At 42.5% G+C, this 15832-nt stretch overlaps 1 protein-coding gene across 6 annotated transcripts; it reads right to left on the bottom strand.

Moving 5' to 3' along the window:
- Positions 1-1827: 1827 nt before the first annotated feature.
- Positions 1828-13871, bottom strand: LOC109896813 (L-lactate dehydrogenase B chain). 6 transcript variants are annotated; one of them, XM_031832008.1, is made up of 10 exons: positions 13559-13768; positions 13363-13465; positions 11542-11715; positions 5229-5368; positions 4857-4974; positions 4507-4680; positions 4074-4247; positions 3214-3331; positions 2706-2829; positions 1828-2557 (listed from the first exon to the last, which is right to left on the bottom strand). In XM_031832008.1, exons 4-10 carry the CDS (start codon positions 5355-5357, stop codon positions 2390-2392), a joined length of 1005 nt encoding a protein of 334 aa, XP_031687868.1. In that variant the 5' UTR covers positions 5358-5368; positions 11542-11715; positions 13363-13465; positions 13559-13768; the 3' UTR covers positions 1828-2389. The 6 variants fall into 6 exon arrangements, with proteins under 6 accessions (XP_031687868.1, XP_031687869.1, XP_031687871.1 ...); XM_031832009.1 differs by lacking the exon at positions 11542-11715 and having other exon boundaries at positions 13559-13807; XM_031832011.1 differs by lacking the exon at positions 11542-11715 and having other exon boundaries at positions 13363-13462; positions 13559-13726.
- Between the last annotated feature and the right edge of the window lie 1961 nt (positions 13872-15832).

The following is a 15832-nucleotide window of genomic DNA, read 5'->3' as shown; positions in this document are numbered from 1 at the left end:
TTGATGCTCTCTCTTTTCTCAGGACATACACCTGCTAAGGCGCAAGGGGGGCACTCTGTTGTGATGAGAAGTAAGGTCGTCAGTCCGAATTTACCTGACGATGCGAACCTTTGTTACCTTTTGAAAGAAGGTAATGAAGACCAGCAACAAATTATCTGCAAACATCGTTTAACTCGGACCAGCAAATTCAACTTCAACCCGTTTGGTCTCCGATTTGGAAAGCGCGACAAATTTAACCCAGCCAAGGCTAACCTCATAAGATCCAGTACAAGCAAATTGTTGCCTATTCTACTCTACTTCAGAGAACTAGAAATTCCTGCCTAAATTGGTTCCTTCCCAAGAATGAACCAATGTTTAAACAATGGAGATGGTCAATTGCTTTTGCTATAGTAGTTATAGCAGCATCCTTATAACCATTCACTCATGAGGTAAAGAGTTTGTGTGTCATATTGTCTACTTATAAGGTGGGTTTGGGAAATACAAGTCTGCTGAATAATTTTTTTGTACATGTCTTGTGTGATATAATTATTACACCTTGTAATCACAATAAGGAAAATACACTCAATCGCTAAAAGCACACTACATGACCAAAAGTATGTGGATACCTGCTCGTCGAACATCTCATTCCAAAATCATGGGCATTAATATGTATTTGGTCCCTCCTTTGCTGCTATACCAGCCTCCACTCTTCTGGGAAGGCTTTCCATTCACTAGATGTTGGAACATTGCTGCAGGGAATTGCTTCCATTCAGCCACAAGAGCATTAGTGAGGTCAGGCACTGATGTTGGGCGATTAGGCCTGGCTCGCAGTCGGCGTTCCAATTCATTCCAAAGGTGTCCTATGGAGTTGAGGTCAGGGCTCTGTGCAAGCCAGTAAAGTTGTTCCACACTGATCTCAACAAATAATTTCTGTACAGACCTCACTTTGTGCCTAGGGGCATTGTCATGCTGAAAGAGGGAAAGGCCTTCCCAAAACTGTTGCCCCACAAAGTTGGAAGCACAGAATTGTCTAGAATGCTGTAGCATTAAGATTTCCCTTCACCGGAACTAAGGGGCCTAGCCCAAACCATGAAAACCACTCCAGACCATTCTTTTTCCACCACCAAACTTCAGTTGGCATTATGCAGTCAGGCAGGTAGCGTTCTCCTGGCATCCGCCATACCCAGATTCGTCCTTCGGACTGCCAGATGGTGAAGCGTGATTCATCACTCCAGAAAACACATTTGCACTGCTCCAGAGTCCAATGGCGGCGAGCTTTACATCACTCCAGCCGACACTTGGCATTGAGCATAGGCTCTTAGGCTTGCTGCTCGGCTATGGAAACCCATTTCATTAAGCTCCCGACGAACAGTTATTGTGCTGACGTTGCCTCCAGAGGCAGTTTGGAACTCAGTAGTGAGTATTGCAAGCTTTTTGCAGCTTTTTTGACAGGTGTGGCTGAAATAGCCGAAGCCACTAATTTGAAGGGGTGTCCACATACTTTTGGTAATAGAGTGGAATTGTCTTGAATCAGCTAGACTCATTTCAGCAACCACTAAACAGTGGACAGGGCCTTAATTTGTTGGCTGGGGAAGAAAAGTGATGTTAAGTAGCCAACAGTACGGCATGTTAACAGAATGTTTCTTTACTGAAAATGTCAGTATTGTCCAAATTAATTTGATGGTTTATGTGAATAAAAGTATGACAAGGGATCTGGATTTCCTTCTACACGTCACTCATTTAAAAAAATGTCAAATGACTTAGTAGCAATATCTAACAGCAGGAAGGCATTGTGTAGCCTAGTTTAATGAGGAACATTTATGTCATTGGACACAATAACATGCTTCATAAGGTTAAAGTATTTATTAAGTTACTCATTGGTTGTTGTCATTCATTACAAACATGGGTGTTACAGTATGTCAAAAATAAAATAAAAACTACTAAAGTAGGCCGTTTCGATTGATTCCACCTCTGCCCTCTTCTCCCCCCCTTTGTTTCTTTCTGGCAATCAATGTCAGACTGAACATCTCGCACAATAACCAACACCACTGCTCCCCGACAGGAGGAGACCCAGTTATAGGGTCTTTGTTCCTGCGCTCCCGACAGGAAGTGAACAGAACAGTGCTTCAAGAAAGTGCAAATGGAGGATAAAGCCAACACTTTTTGATCGTAGTACAACAGCTGCAACACATGAATCCATTGAGGGTACATAGTCATACTGGTTCACACAGCACCTAGCACGGAAACACAGTAACCTCATCCTACAAAAGGAAAGGGGGGGTGAAAGGCAGAATGTATACCAGTAGATTAAGATGAAAGGGAGATGGACACAGTAGATCGGAGGACTGGTGGAACTAGGTCTGGGATTGACTGCATCGGGAACGGAGGGAGAAAGGGTAGCTGTGCGTCTCTAGACGTCCTTGAGGTCCTTCTGGATGCCCCAGAGTGTGTCTGCACTTTTCTTCAGCTGGCCCACCTCAGCGTCGGTCAGGGTCATGTTGATCACGCTGCCCACTCCATTGCTGTTCAGCACGCATGGCAGGGACAGGAACACCTCCTCGCCAATACCATACATGTCCTGGGGAAACAAAACACAGCTGTCAGTCATCATCACAAAGAAATGTGTGTGTTAGCTTCACTCTCTCGCTCTTTGTGTGTGTGTTTACATGCACATAATGTGTAACTGTGCATGTGTCTGCACGCATGTGTGTGTATTCTCCCGTCACCTTGACCATGGTGGAGACAGGGTGGATCCTGCTCATGTTCTTGATGATGCTCTCAGTGAGATCAGCCACACTCAGGCCGATGGCCCAGTTGGTATACCCCTTCAGCTTGATCACCTCATAGGCACTGGAGGAGCACACAAAACAATTACTGTCAGTCAGCATCTACGTCCAACTGTTGCCATCTTGAACAGGTAAAACTCTCTCAATCAGGTGAACCTGCATGAACGTTAACTCAAATAAAAGGTTAATGCAAAATAAAAATGTGAGGGCTTTGATACTTATTCTAGTATACAATGTCAGTAGAACTCATATTAAATGACACCAAGAATTAGCCCAGCCTGATCCAATCCTTATTTTAGCCCTTACACCTTGACAGCTCCAGTAGATATGAATGAATCAGAAGGTGGTGAACAGTACGGTGGAAACTCCAGCTGTACTACGAGCGCTAGGTGAGTCAGAGGTACATATTTAGACTGGATGGAGCTGGGGATAGGTCTGGGGTATTTACCTGTCGACCACTTCCTTATGGGTGGCCTTCCAGTCCTCCTTGTCTCCGTCAAGGCCAAACTCTGGGTTCAGCTTCTGCAGGTTGACTCCAGCTACGCTGACACCGCTCCACACAGGGACTAACACATACAGAGATATTTATTATTTTACCCAGAAAATAATCAGGATTTCCTTCTTTAAAAAAAACACAAAAAAACACGCAGACTCAACTCACTCATTATTTCTGACAGAGATGGATGTGGATGTACAGAGTGATGTAACAATGCCAAAACAAGTACTTTTGTTTTAAAAGCTGTTAAAGCTGCCAAATGGGTGTGGCTTACTAGGTGTGACAAGAGGTTCACACATGCGCTCAGATTCCCACTAAAGTATGCACTCCACTGACATCATCATCATCCCCACCGATGGTGTCTCTGCGCTCTACCAGGACCAATCACCATCATCCCTACCCTCCGCTGGTATCGCCGTGCTCTACCAGGACCAATCACCATCATCCCTACCCACCGCTGGTATCGCCGTGCTCTACCAGGACCAATCACCATCAACCCTACCCACCGCTGGTATCGCCGTGCTCTACCAGGACCAATCACCATCATCCCTACCCACCGCTGGTATCGCCGTGCTCTACCAGGACCAATCACCATCATCCCTACCCACCGCTGGTATCGCCGTGCTCTACCAGGACCAATCACCATCATCCCTACCCACCGCTGGTATCGCCGTGCTCTACCAGGACCAATCACCATCATCCCTACCCACCGCTGGTATCGCCGTGCTCTACCAGGACCAATCACCATCATCCCTACCCACCGCTGGTATCGCCGTGCTCTACCAGGACCAATCACCATCATCCCTACCCACCGCTGGTATCGCCGTGTTCTCCCAGCACCCATCCGTTGAAGCTGGTGGCATGGATGCCCAGGCGCTCAGCCATCAGAAAACGGAAGCGGGCGGAGTCCAGGTTGGTGCCGCTGCCGATGACACGGTGTTTGGGCAGGCCGCTCAACTTCCATGTCACATAGGTCAGCACATCCACTAGGGGTAGGGAGACACAGGGATAGAGTTAGGGATATGGTCAAACACACACACCCTTGACAACATTAATGACTGACTGCCCATCCCTGCCACCCACTGTTGTCACAGTGCCCTCTTATCTTGAATTGTGGAGTGGTGTGATACTGTAGCAGTTGGTAAGGGTGGAATGTTGGAACTGGGTTGGCCAATGCAATCTATGGGATAATGATGGAAACAATTTACCTTGTGTCCAAGATTTAAATTGTCAGTGTGTGTGTACCTGGGTTGGACACCACGATAAGGGTGCAGTTGGGGGAGTGTTTGACGATCTGGGGGATGATGTGTTTGAAGATGTTGACGTTCCTCTGGACCAGGTTGAGCCTGCTCTCTCCCTCCTGCTGACGCACGCCAGCGGTCACAACCACGATGCGGGAGTTTGCAGTCACGGCATAGTCTGGACAGAGATTGGGAAAGAGCAATTGAATTACATAAAACGTCTAAATGGCAATCAATGAAATGCAATCAACCTTAAACTGGTTTCAAAACAAGCTGCATTACACTTTCAATGGCAAAATACATACATTGCTCTGAACCACTCCAGTGGCATACACACAAGGGGGATTCTCTTACCTTTGTCGGCGACTATCTTAGATGTCTTTAGGAAGAGGCTTCCGTGCTGCAGGTCCATCATCTCTCCCTTCAGCTTATCCTCCATCACGTCAACCAGAGCCAGCTCATCAGCCAAGTCCTACAGGAAGGAGGAGGAGGTAGGGGTGGAAAGAAGGGCCAGAAGGATAGTTTGGCCACGAATACCTGGTATTTACATAGAAATGATATGGTAAAATCCACAACTACAACCAGCCTACGTAATAACTGAGTGGTAACTATTTGTTGGCGTTACAATAGTAGTAGTAATTCAGAGGTAAAGTACTAATAAACACAATAGTAAAGGTAGTAATGCAGTTGTAAAGTAACAGTACGACAGTGATATAGTCATCTTACCCTGAGGAGGATGCTGACGGCACAGGCCATGCCCACCATGCCCACTCCCACCACGGTCACCTTGTTCCTGGGGGGCTCAGCAGGGCCGCTGGCCATGGGGGTGATCAACTTCTGCATCACAGACGACATGATTCACGACGCTGGAGGAGGGAGAGAAGGAAGGAGAGAGTTTAGCCTTTAGTTTAGTTAATCAAGGTGAGTGTACTGAGAGAAAATACATATTCAAAGAGAAACCTGGTCCAAGATTAAAGTGTGTGAGGTAATCATGCTCTTGCCTCAACATTGAGCACGCTCTTTTAGTCCAGGCATAGGGTTAATCTGTCTGGGAATCTAGCCCAAGGAATGCATTTCTTAAGCAAATCAAACAAACACTGCTGTATTTAATTTATTTACTCCAGACTGAGTCAAAACCAATATCCTAGTCAAACTTGGGTTCAAATAAATGCATATTTATTAAATGTATTGTCAAAAATCAGCTACTAACTACTGATAAATAGCCTAAACTACTAACTTCCAAATCCATTATTTCAAATACACCTAGGACCAAACAGACCTGGGTTCAAATGCATGAAGTATTTAAATATTTGAAAATGCATTCTGAATATTCAACTACTTGTAGCCTATTTTCAAAGAAAACATATCCAAATACTTGCTACGAAATGTCCTTGAAAGTAATTGAAATAGCCTACACTAAATAGTATCCTAAACTAGGCCTGTCCCTAGTGTTTGAGGCCAGGGGCCAAAGGTCTTGTTTAGATAACGCATTTCGTAACCATTTGGAAACCATTTTGCATAGTGTATAGTGGGTTAAAGGTCACGTTTCTAAAATGTCCTGCTATTGTTTTCCATAGCTACTACAGTGCAGTTAGTGAATATTGCTTGATATACTGTAGCCCAATTGAAGACTAGTAAACTGGCATTGCTTCAAACCATTGGTCAACTTCAGTCCTGCTGCTTTGGCAGGCAACCAACCGCAGACCAACAGTACAATACAGCTTCAAACACTTATAGGAGAGGATCTTTGGAATCAAAAGCCTGGACATCCTACCATTACAACCTTCCTTACTGAGCAGTCCCTACCTAGGAAACACACGAGTAATAAGTTAACTATCAAATCCCAAGGACAATAATTATGTCCTTTCATCATTTTACTAGAATAATCTGGCTAGACATACAGAACACTATAAAGCAACAGCTAAGCCAGGGTGATTTCTTAAGGCAATCACAATGACCGGACATTGCCTGGTTATCAAACTAACAATATTGATCAAACAGGATACTTGCTTTGTCTGGCAAGGTTCCTTGTCGCCAGATACAGGCACTGCCAAGTAGTGATCATGCCAGGCTAGGATAAAGCAGAGCAGGCCAATGCAAGGCCTACCACGGATCAAAGGCATCCTACTTCCACAGGACCAGATTTAGCTACTTTGTCCTTATCCAACCAGGAGGTCCGCTTGAGGTCCTCCCTAGACCAGAGAATACGCAGTAACCTATATAATATATATATATATATATTGTTGACTTATTTCTCAATTATGCTTTAAGATGTAATTAATTGAATCTGCAATATCTGTGACATTTTAAGACTCCATAATGTTCCATCTGTAGGTGTGACAAAGCAAAATGTAGTACCTACAGATACTACAAAGCCATATGAAGCCTTATCGCTTACTCTGTAATTAGTAGTATGTTTATTTCAATAACACTTGACATTAATAAACATATTTGGCAAAAGTTGTAATATATTGTTGAACATAATATATACTCTACCGGTATATCAAAGTTCCAGAGTGGGATCTCTGCTAGTTTTAAAGTCAAGCCCCATTGTATACAGAGAAATTGGCATAGTAGGCAATCGCAGTCCTCCTTTTGCTCACATCGTTGCACATCCTGCAAGTCACCAGCAGAGGGCAACCATTTTGAATCCATTTTCACATTCACTTTGTTGGTAATGTTTACAAATTGGATCATAACTAAAAGTAGCAGAGATGGATTAACGGCATAGCAAACATCACTCCGGTGGTCCAATGGCACGTTGTTTTAGATAATCTAAGTTTATAATTTTAAAAAGGCTAATTGATCATTAGAAAAACCTATTGCGGGCCTCCCGGGTGGCGCAGTGGTTAAGGGCGCTGTACTGTAGCGCCAGCTGTGCCATCAGAGACTCTGGGTTCGGGCCCAGGTAACCGGCCGCGACCGGGAGGTCCGTGGGGCGACGAACAATTGGCCTAGCGTCGTCCGGGTTAGGGAGGGCTTGGCCGGTAGGGATATCCTTGTCTCATCGCACACCAGCGACTCCAGTGGCGGGCCGGGTGCAGTGCGCACTAACCAAGGTTGCCAGGTGCACAGTGTTTCCTCTGACACATTGGTGCGGCTGGCTTCCGGGTTGGATGCGCGCTGTGTTAAGAAGCAGTGTGGCTTGGTTGGGTTGTGTATCGGAGGACGCATGACTTTCAACCTTCGTCTCTCCCGAGCCCGTACGGGAGTTGTAGCGATGAGACAAGATAGTAGCTACTAAAACAATTGGATACCACGAAATTGAGGAGAAAAAGGGGTAAAAAAAAAAAAGTTTAACTATTGCAACTATGTCAGCACAGCTGAAAACTGTTGTTCTGATTAAAGAATCAATACAACTGGCCTTACAACTGGCCAGAGTATCTGGAGCGTCAGCATTTGTGGGTTCGATTACAGGCTCAAAAAGGCCAGAAACAAAGACCTTTCTTCTGAAACTCGTCAGTCTATTCTTGTTCTGAGAAATTATGGCTATTTCCATGCGAGAAATTGCCAAGAAACTGATTGTGTACTACTCCCTTCACAGAACAGCGCATACTGGCTCTAACCAGAATAGAAAGAGGAATGGGGGGCCCGGGTGCACAACTGAGCAAGAGGACAAGTAGAATAGAGTGTCTAGTTTGAGAAACAGACACCTCAAGTCCTCAACTGGCAGCTTCATTAAATTAGTACCCATAAAACACCAGTCTCAAAGTCAACCGTGAAGAGGCTTTTACCTGGGGCGACAGGTAGCCTAGTGGTTAGAGTGTTGGGCCAGTAAGCGAAAGGTTGCTAGATTGAACAAGGCAGTTAACCCACTGTTCCTAGGCTGTCATTGTAAATAACAATTTGTTCTTAACTGACTTGCCTAGTTTTAAAAAATGGTTAAACGATTTTAAAGGGGCGACTCCGGGATGCTGGCCTTCTAGGCAGGGGTCCAGTGTCTGTTCTTTTGCCCATCTTAATATTTTATTTTTATTGGCCAGTCCGAGATGGGCAGAGTTGCAAAGAAAAAGCCATATCTCAGACTGGCCAATAAAAAGAAAAGATTAAGATGGGCAAACAAACACAGAACACATTCCTGCATCCCGGAGTCGCCTCTTCACTGTCGACGTCTTTCTATTCTGTTAGCGCCAGTTTGCGCTCTTCTGTGAAGGGAGTAGTACACATCGTTGTATGAGATGGAATAGCCTTCATGTCTCAGAACAAGAATAGACTGACGAGTTTCAGAAGAAAGCGTTTTGTTTCTGGCCATTTTGTGCCTGTAATGGAACCCACAAATGCTGATGCTCCAGATACTCAACTAGTCTAAAGGCCAGTTTTACTGCTTCTTTAACTCAGAACAGTTTCCAGCAGTATTTTTATGTTTGGATGAAAAACATACCCAAATGAAACTGCCTATTTTTCAGGCCAAGAATATGCATATAATTGTCAGTTTAGGATAGAAAACACTGAAGTTTCCAAAACTGTCAAAATATTGTCTGTGAGTATAACAGAACTGATATTGCAGGCGAAAACCTGAGGAAAATCCAACAAGGAAGTGCCTAAAAGAAACGAATCTCACTGTTCCATTGCATGCCTTCCCTCCATTTATAGGTATATCAACCATATTCCTTTCTCTATGGCTTCCACATGGTGTGAACAGTCTTTAGACATAGTTTCAGGCTTTTATTTTGAAAAATGAGCAAGAACAATCACATCGCGTCAGTGGATGGCTGGGTACCAGCAGAGTTTTGCATGCGCAACAGCTTGGAGCAGACATTTTCTCTCTCCTATTGAAATAGCTACAGTCCGGGTTGAAATATTATCGATTATTTATTGTAAAAACAACCTGGGGATTGGTTATAAACATTTGATATGTTTCTACGAACTTTACGGATACTATTTGGAATTTTCGTCTGCCCCGTCGTGACCACTCGAGCCTGTGGATTTCTGAACAAAACGCGCCAACCAAATGGAGGTATTTTGGATATTAAAAAATCATCTTCATAGAACAAAAGTAACATTTATTGTGTAACTGGGAGTCTCGTGAGTGCAAACATCCGAAGATCAAAGGTAAGCGATTCATTTGATTGCTTTTCTGACTTTCGTGACCAATCTACTTTGCTGCTAGCTGTTTGTAATGTTTTGTCTCCTGAGAGAGATGTCCTAACAAACGCTTGGATAGCTTTTGCTGTAAAGCTTTTTTGAAATCTGACACACCAGGTGGATTAACAACAAGCTAAGCTGTGTTTTGCTATATTGCACTTGTGATTTCATGTGCAAAAAATGTAATATTTGTTGTAATTTCATTTGAATTTGGCGCTCTGCAATTCAGCGGATGTTGACGAAAATGATCCAGGTAATGGGATGGGTGCGCCAAGAAACTAATTGTTCTGCACAACTGGTTGTAGTTATCATGTGCCAGGTTCAACCAGTTAGTAAGTCAGACATTTTTTTGTTTCCTAGTTCCAACTAGCCAGTGAACAAGGCGATAGAGTGTTGATGTTTCTTAAAGGACGTATTGGGGTGTTTTTGGAGCCTTTGTTCATGCTTTCTGTGCCTCTACAACTACTGCTGAACAAGCATGAGGAAGGATATCGCTGTTGGGGTAAGTAAAAAAAAAAAGTGAAATAGCAACAACAAAAGTCTATAACATGCCACTTACATCAAAAATAAGGATTTGGTTCAAATAGAGTAAACTTCTCCTTTAAACAATCCCAGACCTCTTTTAGGAGTGCACATGCAGCAAATCACAAGCAGAGGGAGTTCCCTTTAAATCAATTTGCCCATTCCCAGTGTTGGTGGTGCTCATAACATTTATCATTACTTAAAAGTTGAAGAGCACCCACTCTGGAAATGTGATGTACTTGTACAGTACATCGTTTTAAACAATATGAACAAAATCAAGAAGGGTACTTGAGATAATGTGACAAAATGTATTTCAGAATCTAGACATCCACATTTTAGAGCACACTAAGAACCATAATGGGTTCCGTGTGGCTCAGTTGGTAGAGCATGGTGCGCGTGTAGCTACGGAGTCATTACTGACTTAGTTACTCTGGATAAGTGTCTGCTAAATTACTCAAATGTATAATGACACCAATATGTCTGTATCATAGGGTCTTTCAAGAGGCATGTATGGAAAAAAGGGCCTAAAATGGCCTCATGATCTTCTCAAGTGGTTTATGATACAAATGTAAAAAGAATATCAAACATTCTTCCTCCCAATTAAGTTTCTACGTGAGAATTTCCTGAACAGTCTGAGATACCAAAAATATATGTTTGGGCCTTGCTGTCGTGGACTCGCCCTACAGAGGCATATTTATACTAATATGTTTGATCATGTTAAAAATATTGAAGCTTCAAGATGTCGGACATGCAATAACTGATATCACAATAGGTCAATTATAATTCCCTAAAACAACCGTAGCTATATCCTTGTAGGCCAATGTTGAATACCCTTTTGTAATCACATTGAGGCAATAGTCCTATTGTATAATGGCCGGATGCTTTTTTGTGTTTTACACTGGTCGGCTGCAAGGTGGCAGAACATCTATAACATTAGACAAACGAGGTGGAGGTTGTCACAGTCCATTAACAATCTGCACAGTTCAAACCAATATTCATGTCGTCAGTCAATCATTAACCACGTCTTCAAATGACATTCCGTAATACAAGAACTTTGTCACGTTCAAGACGGAGTCGCTCACGAAGCTCAACGAGGAAAAAGTGACATCCACCCCTTTAACGACAACCGCTTTTATAGGGAGCTAGGCCACCTCGCTAAAACACAGCACGCCATTATGCTTTGCGTAGCCTACATCGTCTATTCTAAATGTCAAATACCAAACCATGTAGGAATACCAAGAACATTATTCAGGCTATTGCAACCAGGTTGCAAGCTACAAAACGTATCCAAAAATTGTGTGTAGGCCTACGTGCATTTTTGAGCATACACCGAAGTGATGAGTCAGTTATTGCGTCACATGACAGAACATAATCGAAAACTATGATAGCAATTCAAAGTAAAAGCAAACACCGGCGGTAGCTGCATACATACCTTTTGCATATATTTTAAAGATCGGTTATATCCCTTTTTGGTCCTAAGAAGCAGGCAACTGAAGCAGCGTCGAGAGTCAGGTAGTGAGAAGACGAGATGACTTCACTTATGGAGTTCGGGGTTTAACGGGTTTTTAGCCAAAGAGGAGGATGCAAAGTAGGGCTTCACCACTGGCTGAGTTTGACACGGAAAGAATATCAATTGTATCCTCCTCGCGTCCTCAAAACCCATTGGAGGAGAAGGTCAGAGGAGCGGCACCTCTGGCTTTTTCATCCAATGGGTTTTGAGAAGGAAAGGATGAGGAGAGAGGACGTGAAGACTATGCTGGTGAAAAAGCTCACATCTGAGCAAGAGACAGATGAGTGCGTAATGTTATTTTCTGAAATCTCTATTAAATAATTCGAAGGATTTAGTCACTAAGTAGTTGTTTCAACTGTATAGGAAGTTGACACAACTTGACATTTGAAGGCAGCCAGGTTACAAACATTAGTTGGTTAAAACAACTAAAAGTTATGTTTTTATGACTATCAAATACTTGTCCTCTCACTTGGTAATTTATCAAAACAACTTGAATAGCTTTGTTAGACAACTAAAAACATCAGTTGAAGCACATTGATTTGACTAAAAGTATCAAGCTCACTCAACAAGTTATTAAATCCAACTTGTCAGTTCCACTTAACTAGGTTGAAGTAACTTTAGATTGGGTTAACTCAACACGAAATCCAAATTGTACTTAAAAATGTTAAGGCAGCCAGGTTACAAACTTTTTTTACAGTAACATAGTAAACTTTTGTCATTCCCTCGCAGTGTGATGTGTAAAGGGTATAGTACGATGATGTAATATTGCAAGGGTCTAAGGGTCTCTTATTGTAACTACTGCAACAGGTCCAATAGTCACTCGGTCAACTGTAGAGAGAGGGGTGATGATGTCAATAAAACCAGACAGTGGACAGACGATAGACACTTCCTGTCTCCTGTACAGACAACGCCCTGCCGCTAGGATGTTTACTTTGGCTCAGTGCTCACATTGTTTATCCTCCCCTTTGTCATGTTTTAGTGTTCCCCGTTTTTGGAGGGATTATGTAGGTGGAGGAAAACATTTATTTAAATCATGTTGTGCATTTCTATGATGACGTTTAAGGATCGGACCCTTTTTTAAATTTGCCTAAAATGACATACCCAAATCTTAACTGCCTGTAGCTCAGGACCTTTAGCAAGGACATGCATATTCTTGATACCAATTGAAAGGAAATACTTTGAAGTTTGTGGAAATGTGAAATTAATGTAGGATAATATAACACATTAGATCTGGGAAAAGATAATACAAAGAAAAAAAACATGCGTTTTCTATTTTTTCTTTTTTCCATTATCTTTGAAATGCAAGAGAAAGGCCATTATATCACTTAGGAGTATAGGTGCAATTGAGATTTTGGCCACTAGATGTAGCAGTGTATGTAAAAAGTTTTAGACTGATCCAGTGAACCATTGCATTACTGTTCAAAATGTTGTATCAAGTCTGCCCAAATGTGCCGAATTGATCAGTTCATATATTTTCAAGTACATAACTATAAAGAACATACAAAAATGATATGGTAATAAAAAAATGTAGTTTACACACTCCCAGGAATGTCATAAATTATGGATAATTAGCTTCCCTACAGGATAGACACTAACCTTCACACATCTAGAGGGGGCAGACCCAGTTCCTACATTTGAATATAAAAATTTATTTTATCAAACAAAACTATGCTACATTTTATCTCTGGGACCCTCAGGATGACAAATCAGAGCAAGATTACTGAATGTAAGTACATTATTTACCTTCAGAGGTGAATGTATCAAACCAGTTGCCGTGATAAAAGTTTTTGTTGTTGTGCAGTCTTCTCAAACAACAACATGGTATTTTTTTTCACTGTAATAGCTACTGTAAATTGGACAGTGCAGTTAGATTAACAAGAATTTAAGCTTTCTGCTCATATAAGACGTCTATGTCCTGGAAAATGTTCTTGTTACTTACAACATTAGCACAACCATACGTTAGCACAACCGGTCCCGTAGAGGTTAACATAGACCTATGGTAAAACTACTACATTTCTACTGTACTAGCCTAAGGTTTTGGTGTTCCATTTCACTGTGTTCCATTCCACTCTGCTATATCTATTCCACTGTCCTCCAATAGATTAATTTAACAGAGGGGTAAACTCATGTATCACATACTGTATTAGATGGCTATTCTCCCTCCCTCCTCTCCTGATGTTGCTGCAATCCTATGAATCTCACACATGAAGCCGCAGCACCCAATGGGGTTTAAGTCACTCCTATATTCTCAGCCAATGAGGTGAGATGACACTGATCCTGATAAGGACATCCAGTCAGCTGCAGCAAGGGCATTGTTTGGTGAACATGCAAGCAGGGGGTGTTTAGTGTGGTGCAGCAAGTTCTCTCCCTCCCTCTATTCCTCTCTCTCTGTCTTTTTTGTCCCCCTCCCACCTCCCTTGTCTCTATCTTTACGTCTCCCTCTCTCCCACCCCTTCTCTCTCTCACTCCCTCTCTCCCTGTCAGATGCCCTTATCATCACACACACGGTGGGTACATGTGACTACAGGACACAATGACACACAGTCCAGTCCAACAATTAACAAGGTCATGAGCGGTAGCAAATCTTGTTGTAATGTGAAGCACTTGAGATTCTATTTCAATTTATCCCCTAAGATATGTGTAATGAATTTGATGGGAGCGGGTAATATGACAGAAAAGACCAACCTCTGTATGTTAAAAATGCTTTATCTGCCTTCCCAATGAAAACTAGTTTGAAAAGTCTAACATATTTTACAGAAAATAGATGAATGCTTCTGGATGATGCACCATGCTGCGTTGTTGACAACATGACCGAGCAGCTCAGATTACTGTTAGATTTGAGAAGGGCGCTCCTCCTTCACCGCTTTTGCCTGTTCACGTAACGGCCATAGACCGGTGCCCCAGGGATCAGTATGATCCAATCTGCCCAATGATAGCCATTGTTCCTTCTATTAAAGAACACGAGTCCAAATTTAACCTTCAAAACACAATAGATGGGCACTGTAACCAGATTACATTTCCTTTAGTCTGACTGTGTATGGTACATATAGATGTTCTCAATGTAAGGACGGACAATTATTTTGCATTCGCACATTGGATAATTTACTTCTATCTTGGCCACAATCCCTGAATGTGTTTCACACAACTATATCATCAAGTGCCATGATCAATGAGAAACACTAGTCACATGATGCGTGAGTTTTACCTCACGTTTCCCACATAGTAAGTTAGCTACTGCTTTATACTACACATGACAGAGGCCCATGAGATTGTTCACTACATAAGTGATAGGGGTACCATTTCGGATACACAAGACTCAGGCGCAGCCCACCCCCTAACTCGGCCCAGCTCGTGACACAGGAACACTGGCTACTGTTTCAGAGTGACCTCTCCAAGACCAGCACAAGGGCAGAGACGCAATGGAGTGGACACACACACACACACACTTCTGCATGACAGCACAAACATTCACACATGCGCACACACAGAGGAGGAAGGATATTCATATTAACGGTTTCCTGTGCTGTGGGTGCAATCCACTGTGGGTGCAATCCACTGTGGTACAATCAAATAATGAAGAAACTGCAATAAGTGCCTGATATAAAATAGTTCCAATATCACCAGGGCAGGTTCAGACTATTTCCAATATCTTGTGTTTCCATAGTACTACCTTTGAAGCTTTTCAGGACTTCTCTCAACCATAGTCGTCTTCAGTTCCGCATTGGGTCTTCAGTTGTAATACTAAAATAACATTGAAGATAGAAGTGGAAAAACATTGGCAGGCCTGTCTCTCTGGGGATTGGGAGAACTGCCACTGATGGGCTGCAGCTGTCGTCACCTCAGTAGTCCACATAGATATATTAGGGACCAGGGTAAAAATAGCAAACTGAGCTTGTCCCCTCAGCAGCTATCCTTTTAGAGTTTACACCCCAGGACGATGTTAACTTGAGGAAATGTTGTGTTTATTCTATTTTACTGAGCCATTACTTTGTTCTTATTCTTATATTTTATTTTGTATTGTGTATCCAGTACATATGACGAATACAACTTAAAAGGATAGTTATCTATAGCGGTACTGAGCATCTCTGGAATGTTAACTTGCTTGAGGTGGTAGTTAGACCTGGGAAGTATATTACAAGTACTAATTGATGAAAGGAAAAGTGTATACATATGATACATTAGGCTACATAACACCACAAGTAATAGTTAAGAA

Source organism: Oncorhynchus kisutch, linkage group LG9, assembly GCF_002021735.2.
Source record: "Oncorhynchus kisutch isolate 150728-3 linkage group LG9, Okis_V2, whole genome shotgun sequence".
Taxonomy (NCBI): Eukaryota; Metazoa; Chordata; class Actinopteri; order Salmoniformes; family Salmonidae; genus Oncorhynchus; species Oncorhynchus kisutch.
This window is presented reverse-complemented; position numbering and strand designations above follow the sequence as displayed.